The sequence below is a fragment of the Pelecanus crispus genome, chromosome 3 (assembly GCF_030463565.1).
Source record: "Pelecanus crispus isolate bPelCri1 chromosome 3, bPelCri1.pri, whole genome shotgun sequence".
Classification (NCBI taxonomy): domain Eukaryota; kingdom Metazoa; phylum Chordata; class Aves; order Pelecaniformes; family Pelecanidae; genus Pelecanus; species Pelecanus crispus.
The window spans coordinates 90,502,579-90,517,118 of record NC_134645.1 but is presented as its reverse complement, the minus strand read 5'-3'; the positions used below and the strand labels follow the sequence as shown (position 1 = coordinate 90,517,118).

At 37.6% G+C, this 14,540-nt stretch overlaps 1 protein-coding gene across 4 annotated transcripts in view; it reads right to left on the bottom strand.

The window, feature by feature from the left end:
• Positions 1–14,540, bottom strand: part of MDN1 (midasin AAA ATPase 1) — a 109,904-nt gene that overhangs the window by 3,861 nt on the left and 91,503 nt on the right. For 2 of the 4 annotated variants that reach the window (XM_075706639.1, XM_075706640.1), the window contains 18 exons: positions 14,162–14,323; positions 13,886–14,027; positions 13,529–13,666; positions 12,401–12,570; positions 12,025–12,168; positions 11,185–11,320; positions 9,685–10,014; positions 9,259–9,416; positions 8,779–8,880; positions 8,396–8,597; positions 7,546–7,719; positions 5,891–6,048; positions 3,935–4,024; positions 2,871–2,986; positions 1,986–2,160; positions 1,264–1,337; positions 1,054–1,168; positions 8–71 (listed from right to left, as the gene is read on the bottom strand). In XM_075706639.1, the coding sequence (XP_075562754.1) occupies positions 8–71; positions 1,054–1,168; positions 1,264–1,337; positions 1,986–2,160; positions 2,871–2,986; positions 3,935–4,024; positions 5,891–6,048; positions 7,546–7,719; positions 8,396–8,597; positions 8,779–8,880; positions 9,259–9,416; positions 9,685–10,014; positions 11,185–11,320; positions 12,025–12,168; positions 12,401–12,570; positions 13,529–13,666; positions 13,886–14,027; positions 14,162–14,323 (2,650 nt within the window). Of the gene's footprint in view, positions 1–7; positions 72–1,053; positions 1,169–1,263; positions 1,338–1,985; positions 2,161–2,870; positions 2,987–3,934; positions 4,025–5,890; positions 6,049–7,545; positions 7,720–8,395; positions 8,598–8,778; positions 8,881–9,258; positions 9,421–9,684; positions 10,015–11,184; positions 11,321–12,024; positions 12,169–12,400; positions 12,571–13,528; positions 13,671–13,885; positions 14,028–14,161; positions 14,324–14,540 lie in introns of those variants that run through there. The other 2 variants (XM_075706638.1, XM_075706641.1) reach the window with 2 other exon arrangements.

Sequence of the window (14,540 nt, the reverse complement as noted above, 5' to 3'; positions counted from 1 at the left end):
AGCTCACCCGGATTAATATTTTGAGACAACTGCTGTGCTGCAGCAAACATATTTGCTGATGATTCTAGAAACTGCAAAGGAAACAAATAAAAAGATTAAGTTATCTCATTATAAAATAATAACTTAATAATGATAACATTTTTAAAGAACACATTTCTGTATTTTAAATGCCAAGATACTTTAGTCTGACCAGCTACACAGATACAGTCCTTGGCATTTTCCTATATTAACTCCTGCTTCAAATTTAGTACGTATTTTTGAACGAGACAACTTTCAGAAAAGCCTTCAATCTGGATTTAAAATTTTTCCAGTGCAAACAAAGCCATGAACACCTCAGTATATTGTTCAAGTGATCAATGGCATCATTAAAAAGATACATCCTATTTCTAGGTTGAACTTCTTTGGCTTCAACTTGCAACAGAACTATCTAGTTACATATTCCCCATTAAAATTAAGGACATCAGCTGTCAAGTCCTCCCAATTTTGGCATTTATAAAATTACCATCGAGCTATTTGGGTCTCCTCCTTTTCCTTTTAATATTAATGGAAGATCTTATTCATAAGTCTGGAAAGGTAAGACTGCAAAAAACTTCCTTAAGGAAAGAAAATTTTGCAGCTATCCAGGAAGTAAGTATTACTACAGAAAGTTACTTTCTTCAGGAATCAGTGAAGTCTGACAAACTTACAGCCTGACAAACATACAAAGCTCTTCCTCCTACTACAGTGGAATCCATGGCAAGAAAACCTGCTAAACTCCCATAAACTTTGATGTGATTTGGCACTGGGGTACCCAATAGCTTGTACCCAAAATACTGTTTAAAACCCAACACATAGAAAGATGAATGCTTAAAAGTGGCATACATCAGAACTAAAAGTGAGAAAACATTCTTACTGTTAGAAAATCGTGACCATTCTCTCTGTTATCCAACCAGCTATCACACTCTCAAATACGACCAGCCAATAAACATTACAAAGCAATCATGAAACCATGAAGCTGCTGATGTCTAGAACAAAGATTTGCAAATCTGTTGCCCTAGAGGCATTCTTGTGTACCTGGGCTATTTTTGTTTTCTTCTGCTGAAATTTGCAAAGACGCAATATCCGTGTCCCTGACTGGTCACTGAACTGTTCATGGAATGGGTGCAGCAGCTGAACAGTCTCTCCAAAGCTTTAAGAAAAGAAGAAAAAAATTACAGCATGAAACCGGTACTTGCATTCTGCTGTGAAGTCTTGAAGAAAAGTCAAGATTTCAAATAAACTCACCTACACACAGCAATCTGTCCCACTTCTAGAAGAGTCAGTGCATTTCCAATAACTGCCAGGGATTCATATGCAAGCTATTAAAGAAAAAAAGTTACATCAAAACCAGGATATTCAAAGCTCTGCTCACAGCTCAGTATTAAATATGAAGAATGTTACTGAAATTATTTTTCATTGTCTAGTAAAACAAATGAAGAGACTTCCTATATTTTTTTCCTGTCCTAGTTACACAAGATAGTCATTGCAATAAAGATACACTAGTTCTACTTGAAGGCTTCAGCTGATTGGTTTAGAGATACCACTTCAGGCAGGCTAATTAAATAAACACTAAAATAACTATTTAGAAGGAAACACATATTTTTAATAAATAAAAACCCTACAAGTGAGCTACGATGAACTAGTATTTAATCCTCCAATGAACTGCATAGCTAAGCAAATTTCAGGCTTTTACAGGCTACAAAAAATAAATTTCCAGTGGATACATACACCTCTAACAAATTTAACATCTCCTCCTTTCAGCTGACTTTCACTGATCTTTTAGTAACAAATTTCTTAAGCATGAAGTGACAAGAGTTCAAGCGCATGGACCAAGAAAATAACTGCTCTAGAATCACCAGAGTCAGACTTGCCAACGGCCACCAGTTCTGTGTGAAACAAGTCAGCAGCTGACATGCTCATCAACAAGGGGCAGCTTCTTCATACTTCTTCCAAGGTTTTTATTTTACCTGTTTAGAATGATTGTCTATCATACTGGAGGAATCGTCAATAGCCAAGCAAATCTGGTACTGTCGTTTACTGGGCTTGGTCCTTCGCAACCAGATCTTATCTTTTCGGAACTGACTGGCAATATATGGAATCACTTTGCGCATGTTCAGTCTCTTCCCTGTTCTGTAGTCTCCTCTGAAAGTTAAGAAAAAGACATGATGACAGGGATTATCAGCAAGTATCACATTCTGGAAATCCTGGCCTATGCAGCATATGCAGCAAAATAACAAAATTTTGAAAATATAATAAAACCAAAATTAGTAGCTCTAATATTCATATTTAGGTAGAGATCAAAAAAATCTCACATTTTTAATGCAACATGGATATTCAGTGTTTTTTAAAACAAGTTCTTAAATCTAGGTGCCTAAAACAGTTGGCACATGGTTGGACTGGATGATCTTAAAGGTCTTTTCCAACCTAAATGATTCTACAAACGATTCTAAAATGGAAGGAAGACCTTGAATTCAGACTCCTCCAGTTTGAAACAAGTCTAGATCTCTTTAAAAAAAAAAAAATAATCACTTAATGTTAAAACCAGAGCATTTTGACATTTAACATCATCTTTGACTCAACAGCACTTCATGGGTTTAAGTTGGTTTGATCACCTGTTGCACAGAAGGAAAAAATAGGAGGCATTATTGTCAGGATGGGTACCTACTACTACATCACAATTGCATTTCGTAAAATAACCTATTGTTCCCATCCAAAAGCAAAATTAATGCATTTGCAAACACAAGTAATTGCTATAAAGCAAAAACAACATCAAGCTGCAGTTGTGCAGAGGTTAAAGCCCTCCAAAACCACTTGTTTAAAGAAACTCGAAGCTTCAGAAAGATGCAACTTACTTCAGTTTTGCTGCCTGAGTGGGTTCCAATATGAGTCGTAGCTGTTCGCAAAGCTGCTGTGATAGAGGAGCTGTCAGTACTAAATACCTCTGCCACAACTGTGCTGCTTCCCTCTCCTAAAACATCATACATCACAGAAAGAAATAAACGTGAATTATGAAGAAGCAAGAAGCAGGGAAGCACTGCCTGAAAAAAGAAAACAAACCTCAGTGTACCAAGGGGGAGGTAGTAGGTAACTATCAGCTGGAACTGTGAGGGTGTCTTGTGAGCACTGTATAAAGACGACAATCTGCATTCAACTTAGCATGCTCCTTGCTGCTACAGAGCTGCAACATGCAATGACCATTCCTCTAGGAGTGCAAAAAACAACTTTGGTATTGCTTTTGATGTAGCAAAATCTTGTAATGGCTAGCATCTGATAGTTGGTATTACAGCAAGGCAAGCCATGAAGTCTGCTAGCTTCTCTACTGGCCATCAAAAATAGTATTATTTACGTTAATTAAAATGCAGTAAAATTGTTAAGCCTCTACGCTGGCAATTTCATTCACGAGTTACTTCCAAGTACAGTTTACAATTCATGACTAGACAGTCAGAGCAAGTATCATATTCTGGTTCTGCTGCTGATTAGCTCAGACTCCACCACTGCAACTGGAAGAGACAGCTTCTGTCCATCATAATTTTGTGAAAGTCGTGGCCAGCACTTAACTGCAGATGACAACTCAAGATGGAAGGAGCTTGACAGGACTGAGAAAAAGGTTTCTAACTATGTAAGTTTTAGAAGTCATTATCAGCAGAGTAACTTTCTCCAAATAGCACACAGCACATTCAAAACAAGACCTGAAACATCATCCTGCTTTAAGAATAATGTAATTTTTTTTCAAAATAAGTTAAACATAACAACAAAACCAGCATCTAAATCATGCTATTTTGAATATTTAGATTCCAGTCTGCTTGGATCTTCCTCAGTGCTCTTCCTCAAGCTTCCTCAATGCTTCAGCAGTAAAACAAGATGAAACAATGCAATGATCCTTATGACAGTTTTATACTAAAATGAGGTCACAAACCTCATCTGGAGTTCCAGACTGCTGTGTCTGCCAAGCTTCCAATTGCCTTTCAAGTTCCTTTCTTAGCTCTTCAGGATCTCTAACGATGTGCTAAAAATGCAGTTATGAGATTTAGGAGACAGAAACATACATTCACATATCTTGTGATCCCCAAACTACAGCAAACTATAAAAGAGTAAAAATGCATTGTTCTTATTCTTTTAGACACAAAAATACCTGAGTAAACTTGAATGAAGATTCTAAATCTCCATTTTTTAATAGCTTCCATGTACAGTAAGGATAAATACCTCCCCACAAATACCTGCATCTGTGACACAATCAACATAGGGACAAAGCTAGGAACACATCTATGATACAGACACTGAAAATAATCAAATACAGAACTTCAAGGTAATGTAATGAAATGATCTTGACAAACGCCAGATTTAATGACAGTATCATGGAGATCAAGCTGTTGAATACTACCTATCTAGTATCTTCCAAAATATAATATGCTTCACTTCATTACAGTTTTTTAAAAAGCTTCATTCAAACCACTTAAGAGTTGAATGACATCTTCCTCTTCACCTGCCAGCAAATATAATTTGATAAACCATTCTGTGTAATGACACCCAAGCTTTATTACACTTCTTTTACTTTTATTGTGCTTTCAGTTACAACTTCTGTTCCTGACTTGTAAAACCATAGTTTAGCCAAACAGTAGTATATGGTCTGCATAACCTGCAGGTTTACGGATTAAGGAAAATAAGCCTGTGAATGCAAACGCAACAGCAGCAATAACTTCTCATTCTTCAAGAAGCAGCAGCAGTCCTTCTGGGCACCTACTGCAGGTTTAAGGAAGGGAGGAAGAAGGTACATGGGGGGGCTTCCTCCCTCTTCCTCTTGCTGAAAGGTGAGGACTTGCAATTTTCCCCCAGCATCGTTTCTCCCCTCGTCTTTAACTGGTGCTGCAAGAGCTCCCCCTCCTGTTTTAGGATTTGCATGTCAATTGGAAAAAAACCCAAACCAACAAACCCAAACCAAACCCCAAACCCAACAACAAAAAAAGGCACATAACTATTCTGACAACAGGAGAACACTCTTGCATTCAGCAGCCTTTTTCCAAAGAGCTGCAACATTTGGCATTAAGATGGAAATACCAGGTATAGCTGGCACACAATCCTTTCTGTGTTGTGCGTAGAAACAGTAAAACGTCACCCTCCAAGTATGTACTGAGGGCACAATATTACAAGCATGAAAGGCCAAATACTTCTAAAAAACAGACACTGAAAAGATTCTTACTTTATCAGCTGGTTAGCCACCACCTACTGCTTCTATGCCATAGCTCTTTATGATAAAACGTGTTTTTTCGCAGCTAACAGTTTGCACTGGGAAACTATGAGTATTACACAAAGCTCTAGGATTTTCTAGGCTATGATAATATTTTTTTAATTGCAACATTCATAAAAGGCTCACAAAGGTTCTATAATATTTGCAATTAGCTTTTTTGAGGAAGTAATATATTGTGATGAATTAACTGAGGTGAATTCTTTGTCTACAATGGTGTTTTAAAGTCACTGATGCCTAGCGTTGTCATCACTCTGAATCCTTTTTATATCTTCAGGCCACATACCCTTGCCCATCACTTTCCACTCTACCCAAGCATTTGATCAGCAGATTCATCTGAGAAAAACAGTTCTTGACAGTTAAAAAAAAAGTTTTTTTAGAAAGAGTGAGGATGGGACCTTCCCTCATAATGATGGGGAGGACTTGTCATTTTAAAGTTATCATTCAGCTGCATATACAACAGTTGGTTGTGTGTAACTTTTCATTCTGCTATTAAAGAACAGCAAGCTACTGAGTTGTCTGAATGAAAGTAATTCTAAACTTTTACATTCACAGTTTCATTAACACAGGTCAAATAAAACAGACCATTTCTACTACTGTAGTTGTAAGACGACACATTGGGTATCATACCTGGGGAGTGTCCATCAAAAACTGATGGGCTGTATGTATGGTCGAGTCTGTACTTCTCTCTGGTTTCTCTTCAGTCACCTTTGGCAGCTTTTCTGTTGTAGAGTCACTGACATCCTCCGAGTCAAAAGTCTGGATCTCTGGCTCCGCCTCACCTGGTCCTACAATCACAAAACTAATTACAAACTTTGTGGATCACACACAATACAAGAACCAATACTGTACCTCGACAGTTTTACAAAGTGTAAAAGTGTACTTGGCAATACAACCCAGACTTTTTTTTAAGAGAAGCGCACAAATTTTAAGACAATGAATTCTAGGAATATGATGAATGCGCCTTGCAACTTACTGGAACAGATAAATATGCATTTCCTTATGCAAACTGTTTTTCTTTCTTATAACCTTCTTGCCAAATGAACAAAATATTAGAGAATAGGTCTTTTAACAGCTGACAATTCCTTTGATAAAGTACACTTTTTGAGCTTCGTAGCCTCTCTGACGCAGTGACAGGAGGTATAAAGCAATTTGAGACCATTCAGAAAATCATAATTAAAAAAAATAACGGCAATCTTTTCTTTTCTCATCTTTTACTCTCTAGTTTTGTAATGGAACAGTTTCCTATAAATCAGAAGTCAATTTACAAATAAAGGAATTGACTACAGATTTTTTTATTATCATTTCTACTACACTGTTTAACAACTCCTTTTTTCTAAGGGAAAAAAATATGACGTAGGAGATCTTTCAAAGATCCTAGTTTTTCAGAACATACTGTTAGAAAATCATGTGGAAAAACAAATAGACTGATTACATGCATGCCTGTACCATAACGCTAATGAGTCTAGCAAGAGATTTAAGTGAAGAGATTAAACCTGAAGGGAGTGAGAGGCAAGAAGGTTAATTCAGGCTGGTAAAACTCTTGTCTCCCCTCTCCAGACAGCTTTTTTGTTGTTTGAAAAGAAAACCATTCCAAATTCCAAGCTACGGTGTCATTTCCTTAGATTCATCAAAATTAAATACTGCTGTTGCAACTGGCAAGAGATACTTATTTCTATCTAGGTTATTTTGTTTGTGGGCTGTGTGACTGACAAGTCAGACTTATCTTCTCATCTACCAACCATTCCCATCTGATAGCCATTTTCTGTTAGGCGGCTCAGTTTTGTTTTGTTTCATTCCCACTTAAGGAAGAAAGCAGCAAGAGAGACAGTGACACTTTGGTGCTACCTCACTGGATACTGTCCAGACCAGCTTCTCAACTTCTTGATGTTTTGTCAGAAGTTACACATAAAAAAAAACTTGCATTATGTGGTGCTGTTGCTGGTGACACTGGAATGCATTGTTATATGCCAATTAATTAAGTGAATGGGCATTGCATCTAACAACGGGAAAGCGTTTGCATTTTACTTCTTCAAAGAAGTGGATAAAGATTAGAGACCATTAACTTGAAAGAAAGCAGCAAACCCCTCTGTCACTCAAACCCTTTAGCAAAGGCTAATGCTGGTTACTAGGCAGGAGTAAGAATACTGCTGCAGAAAAGTCAATTAAGAGCAGATGTTTCAGTCTTATAAAACGTATACACACCATTACATGCAAATATAAATACCTACATATTCATTTAAAGACGCACATCAGCGTACGTTTAGAATTTTTAAGTTATGTACCAGGAGTTTTAGTGGCAGTACACTTCTTTTTTTCTGGCTTCAGCTCCTCTGTGTCTACTGCTCTGAGATCCTCATTGTTCTGCATATCCGTTTCCATAGCTGCGTCTTCAGAATCTCCCTCTTCCTTTTCTTCAAGAGGCATAACAGGTTTCTCTTGCTCCTTGCTAGCTACATCTGTATAAAGGCAACAATACTTATTAAGGGCAAAGAGGAAGGAAAAGTAATGAAGTTGCAAAATAATAAATAAATAAATAAATAAATAAATAAATAAATAAAAAGCTGCATTCTGAGGCCACGGCATCAGTTTTAGTGACCTTCAGAAGAGATCTGAGCTATTGTCTCAAACCTGTTTTATCTTTCACTGTGCTGTGCCATGTTGTGTCAATGAGGTATTGCCCTGAAAACCTGATGAATAAAATAGACTAGAAACTTTAGTAGAAAGCGATTTATTTAATTAAATTTAGATTAGAGGAATATTTTTAGAGAGAGATCAGTTTGTCTCAATAAAGAACCTGTTGTGTTATCCTAAATATTTTGCCTGTGTGGTAGCAGTTTGGGCTTCAAAATAATTGAAGTAAGATTTGGAGAGAATAGGCTTTAAATATTGTTTATTAAATTAAAATCCATTTTTATGAGTCAATTCACTATTTTCAAAAGTGTTATCATTTGTTTGAACCCAACTGCCAAAGAGTATCGTGTATTGTAGTGAAATGGTGCTACCTCTTAAACCAAAGCAAGGATTGTTAAACATAACTTTAAAAAACATACTGGGAAAAACTACAGTGAATAGGAGCACTTCAGGATTTGATTCTGCAATGACAACCCTTTACACCCAGCAGTACCACCGTACCATATGTCTGTGCATCATAGCATTCAGAGCCTTGTTTGATATGTTCAAATGCATCAGCCTCCTCCACGTTTTGTTCAGGCTGAGTTGTATTCTGCTTTGCTTCACTGCTGGATTCTATGGTTCTCAGTCGCTTGTGGATATGTTCATTATGATCTCCCATTGAGCGCTCATTGTCTGCCTGACCTGGTTTCCTCTTGAAACTCTGAAAAAAACAAATTAACACCGTGAACTTCAAGTGAGGTGCAACCAAACACCAATTAGAACAAGAGTTCTAACAAGGAGAAACTGAGTCCTGCCTATTTGCTGGTTAATATTAAGACATTCAAATAAAATAAAAGAAAGAAAAAAATAAAAAAAAAATAAAAAAAAAAGAAGAAATGAACCTGGGTATTTTTTCTGCTTTGCTTCTGAGAAGCCATCCGGGCCATGCGCGTCGATTCGTGGCCTTCAGATTGATTTGCACTTGAAGCTCCACTTCCATATTCCTGAGAGACCAAAAAAATTGCAACGGTAACTGAAAAGGGATTTAGCAACTGTTGTAGACAAATTTGAGAAGTTAAACTGCAATGCTTTGCTACTTTCTATTGTGAATGATGAACAGCTCACAACTGCAAGTATTATTCTTATGGAGAGCAGACAAGACAGTTCCGCAGCTTAACAGTTAGCCTAAACTTACCTGCACAGCAGTGAAAACTGCATGGTATCTACATGGTCTTCAATTTTTTTCAGTGAATTTATAATTGGTGTTCTAAAAATTGAATCTTAGACAATTCTTAAAAATATAGCTGCAATTCCTTGATTGTAACTTGAAAGCATATTCACAAGTTCAGCATTTTTAACTAGGTCACTTCCATGTAATTTACCTCTTTAGACTGGTCTCTTTCTGAAGCCTCTCCAGCCAGCTCAACAGCACTGTCACTCTGCAGGTTTTCTTGCCCAGTCTGCCCTTGTGTCTCATGCTCCACTCTTTCCTCATGCTCAGGGATCTCTTCATCCATCTCCGAATTATCTTTACCCTCTTCTTCCTGAAATAACATCAGTTTATTTTAACATTCCAAAAAAAGCCATCAGGAAACAGAAGGCCAAGGAGGTAACAGGAATACAGATGACAGAAATACACCAGTTTAATAAGTAAGCACATCTCTGTTAGCTAATGAAGATTTTCACTAACATTACACCTACTCAATGTCAAATTTGTTTCAGAGTATCTTAGAACACATCCATTTCTTAAGTCCTGTACAAGGTAAATAAAAAAAAAAAAAAAAAAAAATCAAGCTTTTATTTATTACTGTCTACCTGAGGTTGAAGACCTTGGTCAGCAGCAGGGATTCCCTTATCTTCATCAGATTCTTTTTTTTCCTCATCAGGTGGTTGTGACTCCTCCTCTTCTGCTGCTGCATCCTCAGTGTTCACTGCATTTTCTTCTTGATCATCAGCATCTTTGTCCCCTTCATCCTCATCATTCTCCTCTTTATCTTCAGAAACACCTTCTTCAGCTGGTTCTACATCTTGATCATCTCTTTCTGTCTCACCAGTATCCTCTTCGTTCTGTTCTTCTGTCGTCTCTGCCTCATTTAAATCAACAGGTTTCTCATCTACTTCAAAAGCATTCTCTTCTTCTGGATTAACAGTATCAGAAAGTATACAAAACTTTCAGTGAAGTACAGAAACAGTGAATATTACAGATATTTTGAATAAAACTGCCCAGCCTATCAAAAAAGTCTTAGAGAAAATACTGAGAATTCTATACATAGAATCTGATTTTCTCTAGCAGATAATTTCTTTAAGTCACAACTGGTTTGTAACTAAGACAGCAGGATTAATTCCTGTTAACTTCCTTTAACCTAATATTCTTGACAGTCAGTTGACTTTGAGTGCAAATGCTTGTAAGTATCATAGAAAAAACCTGAAACCACAAAAGCAACTGGACAATGAAGTAAGGAGCTTGTAGTATAAATTAGGGGGTATCACTTGGATAATATGAGAAAGCCTGCTCCACAGTTTGCGTGAAAGGGAGGTAAAGGAAAATGCTGTAATGTTAGGTTCTTATCTGGCCTGCATTCGGTATCTTGGTATTTTCATAGAATCATAAAATGCTTTGGGTTGGAAGGGACCTTTAAAGGTCATCTAGTCCAACCCCCCTGCAATGAGCAGGGACATCTTCAACTAGATCAGGTTGCTCAGAGCCCCGTCCAACCTGACCTTGAATGTTTCCAAGGATGGAGCCTCTACCACCTCTCTGGGCAACCTCTGCCAGTGCCTCACCACCCTCATCGTAAAAAATTTCTTCCTTATATCTAGTCTGAATCTACCCTCTTTTAGTTTAAAACCATTAATCCTTGTCCTGTCACAACAGGCCTTGCTAAAAAGATTGTCTCCATCTTTCCTATAGGCCCCCTTTAAGTACGGAAAGGCCGCACTAAGGTCTCCCCGCAGCCTTCTCTTCTCCAGACTGAACAACCCCAACTCTCTCAGCCTGTTCTCGTAGGAGAGATGCTCCAGCCCTTGGCTCATTTTTGTGGCCCTCCTCTGGACCCGCTCCAACAGGTCCATAGAATCACAGAATCATTTACGTTGGAAAAGACCTTTAAGATTATCCAGTCCAACCATTAACCTAACACTACCAAGTGATTTTGACACACAGAAGTGAATTTGCACCTTCTTGTTATATAGAATCCTACCAGCACCTCTCTTCTTTCTATAGAGAAAGAGAGCTCACTATCTGACTGTTCCTCCCTCTTTCCATTTGGCTTTCATCCGGGATTCTGTAGAGAGATTTTCAGCTCTACCTTCATCCTCTTCCTCCTCCTCACTCTTCTCATCATTCTCCAGGTTCAAATTATCAGGGAGGTCCAAAGGTTCAACTTCAGGCTGCTTTTCTTGCTGGCCATGATAAGGATCTACTTCATTCTCATCATATTCACGCTGTCAGCAAAATAATGGGGCGGGGGGCGGCGGGAAACAAAAACATGTATGTAATAAGTGGGAGGAAAGGCAAAGATAAGAAATAAGATACTACTGAATTCTCTAGGACACAGAAATACTGGATACTATATTACATTCTGATCAGTTAAAAACGGGTACAGTGGTACACATCCTTATGTATAAATAGCAGAAAGATTAATTTCAGCAAATGCATTTACATAAACTGTAAAACAGCACATCTTGTGTTCAGAATCCAGTTTTCCTAGCTGAAAGATTGTGAACAGAATCTGCACTCTTGCAGATGGTAAAAGCATTCTTGCATACTATGCAGAATCCTCAAGCATACTGTATGCAGATTCTTGGGATGAGTCCTACTGACTTAAGATGTTTCTATTGTTAAACATAACAGAACAAGAACTTTTAAGCTTTGTCCATCAAAACATCAATTCAGTGTAAAGTCTGCTCTGGCAGCCAGGACAAATTCAGGTTAGTGCAAACAAAAATTCTTTCTGGATTATGGATCAGAAAACATGCATATTATAAAGGATGCAATATGGTTTATTTTTAGCTCTGAGATGAACTAACATTTTTCAGTGCACTTCAGTGTTAAATAAAGAGCATTTCAAATTCTCAGAAACACATGATGTGAGCAACAGGATATTGTTTAACAGCAAGATACTCTATGTAGTCCAAATCCTTTGTACCTCATCAATTTGTGCATGGATTTTCTCTTTGTTTCCACTGTCCTCTTCTTGCTGCTCGTTTTCCTCATCCTTGGGAGGCTGTTTTTTATTATCCTTGTTTCCTGTGCCCAGATTGTCATCTTTTGCAACGAGCTCCGAATCCTCCTATTAACCAACAAATTCAGAAGAAACTCAATTATGCTACCTGCTTCTCAAAGTCTGGAGTGACAAGACATCATCTCCTACAGAAAAAATTACAACACTAAATAACTTGTGATACACTCAAATTATTCCTTTCCAAGACCAAGAGCTGTGCAAGGGAGTTCACTGTCTAGGTCACATCAAGTTAACAGTTTAATTCCTTTGATATTCTTCTTCCCACCCCTTTTCTCTTTACCTCATCCATTCCTGGTCCAGTTTCTTCTGTTTTACTACTGGCATCTTCATCATCATCTTCATCTTCATCCCCCCAGAGCCTCTCATCCAGTTTATCATCAGCTTCAGCATTATCAAGATTTCCCATCTGCTTATCCAGCTCCTCCTCTTCATCTGAATTTTCATCATTTTCTGCATATAATTCAGAATGTGTTTCAGTACAGAAAAGATAAAGATAACTCTTTTGTTAACTTCAGAAATAAACAAGCAGTCATTACTTAGCACCTTAATTTCATCAGCCTATGCAGTTAATTGAGAGATGTGGAAAAAGACACATATATTAACACCCAGAAGAGCAGGCTCCTAAATTGTGGTTCAGTGTTCTCTCAGACATATGGACACACACAGCATTCTCTCCCTTGGGCTAACAAGTCCCTGGTGCAAAACTTGGATGATTTAAACTCTCTATTCCTAACCCTATTCCGTCCCCCATTTTCAAAACGTTTTGGCATTACTGGGAGGAGGGGGAAGGTCCATTCCACTTTATCTGTTTATTAGTTTGGGAATTTCCCTTCTTGCACAGATGAACTTACTCTTAGCATTTTGTCAGAGATTTGAAAGTAGATTAACACTACCGTAATTTATAAGCCACATCAGCATCAGATGTTCAAGCTGTTACCCTTTAAGGTGAAGAACTGCTACCTTTTGGGGGAGTAGCCACTGGAATGAATCTACTAAACATTGCTATTTTTTACATTTTAAAAAGGTAAAGTTAAATTCTTTTCATTGCTTACAAGTTAGCAACAGCTTCATTAGTCAGGTTTTGAAGTTAGCTACAGCCATATTCCCAAGTATTCTGTTGATCTTCAACAGCTCCACAAAGTCAGTGACTAATTTTAAACTGCATCTATAGGTCAGCTCACAACAGGAAGAAAGAATCGTCTCCCTTCATTCCAAAACCATCACAGTGAAAGAAGAGAGACAGTGTTTTCTTTGTACACTTCTGAGCGTTCATATTAGTATTTCTTAGTATTCATATACAAAATGGCACTACTCTGTTGCTGATATGTTTAGTTATATAAAAGTATCAATCATTACTGGATTGATGTTTAACATTTCTGGTAAGTTTGTCATAGTGGAATGACCAAACCTTTTTTCTCCTGTTCTCCATCATGCATTTTTCCTTCAAAGTCTTCTGACATTTCAATTGCATTGTCTTCTCCTTCAATGTCTGGTTTAGAATCTTGATCCTCTTTCTCCTTCTCTTCACCCTTCTGAAAACTGTCTTCTATCTGAATTATTGGTAAAGCAAAAAATTATAATGGGTCTTGCCTACATATTAAAGCTTAAAGTACCACAATACTTATAAGCTTATATGCAAAGACAAAAGCCAACCTAAATAGGAGACTGAAGGTAACTTCACATTTCTTTTACCTGAAACACCCACAACAGATTTCAAGGGCTTTTTCAGTTTTACTTGAATTAAACCAAGAACAACCACAAACACTTGCCTGATCTTCACTTTCTATTTTGTCGCTCACATCCTTCTTGCCTTCCCCATCGCCAATACCACCGTCCTCGTAATCATGAAACTGTGTTGCTCCCTCTCCAGCTTCATCTTCAAGTAATTCTTTTGGCAGACAAAACCCCTACACAAAGGCAAACAGAAACTCAAAACTTTCTGTATTAGTAAGTAAATCTTTCAACCTAGTTTCTACTTCAGACTTTTGTATGCATCAAATATATGCTTACCATATATGCACTGTTATCTCTAATAACTTACCTTTTGGGCAAGCTCTGTAAAAATGCTAGTTAGAACAGAAAGCAATTTTCCAGTACTCCTGTGAGACGCCAGTGAAACAGTGAGGTAGAACAGGATAAGGTCTGAATACTTGCAGAGCATGGGCTTTAGACGCAGAAGCAAGTAGCAGGACTGGTTGAAGAACTGCAGTTAAAACCAAAGAACAGCTGTCAAACATGATTATGTACATACTGAGACGCACCTCAGAGAGAGTGATGATAGAGACTGAAAACAGATGCTCAAACCAAAAATATCAGTAGGCGAGCTTAAATACAATTTCTGAAGTTGCTGGAGCTTTTTCTAGATTTTCACAAAAACTAACACTTTTCCTTCTTACTAAATGAACATCTGGCTTTTGCAG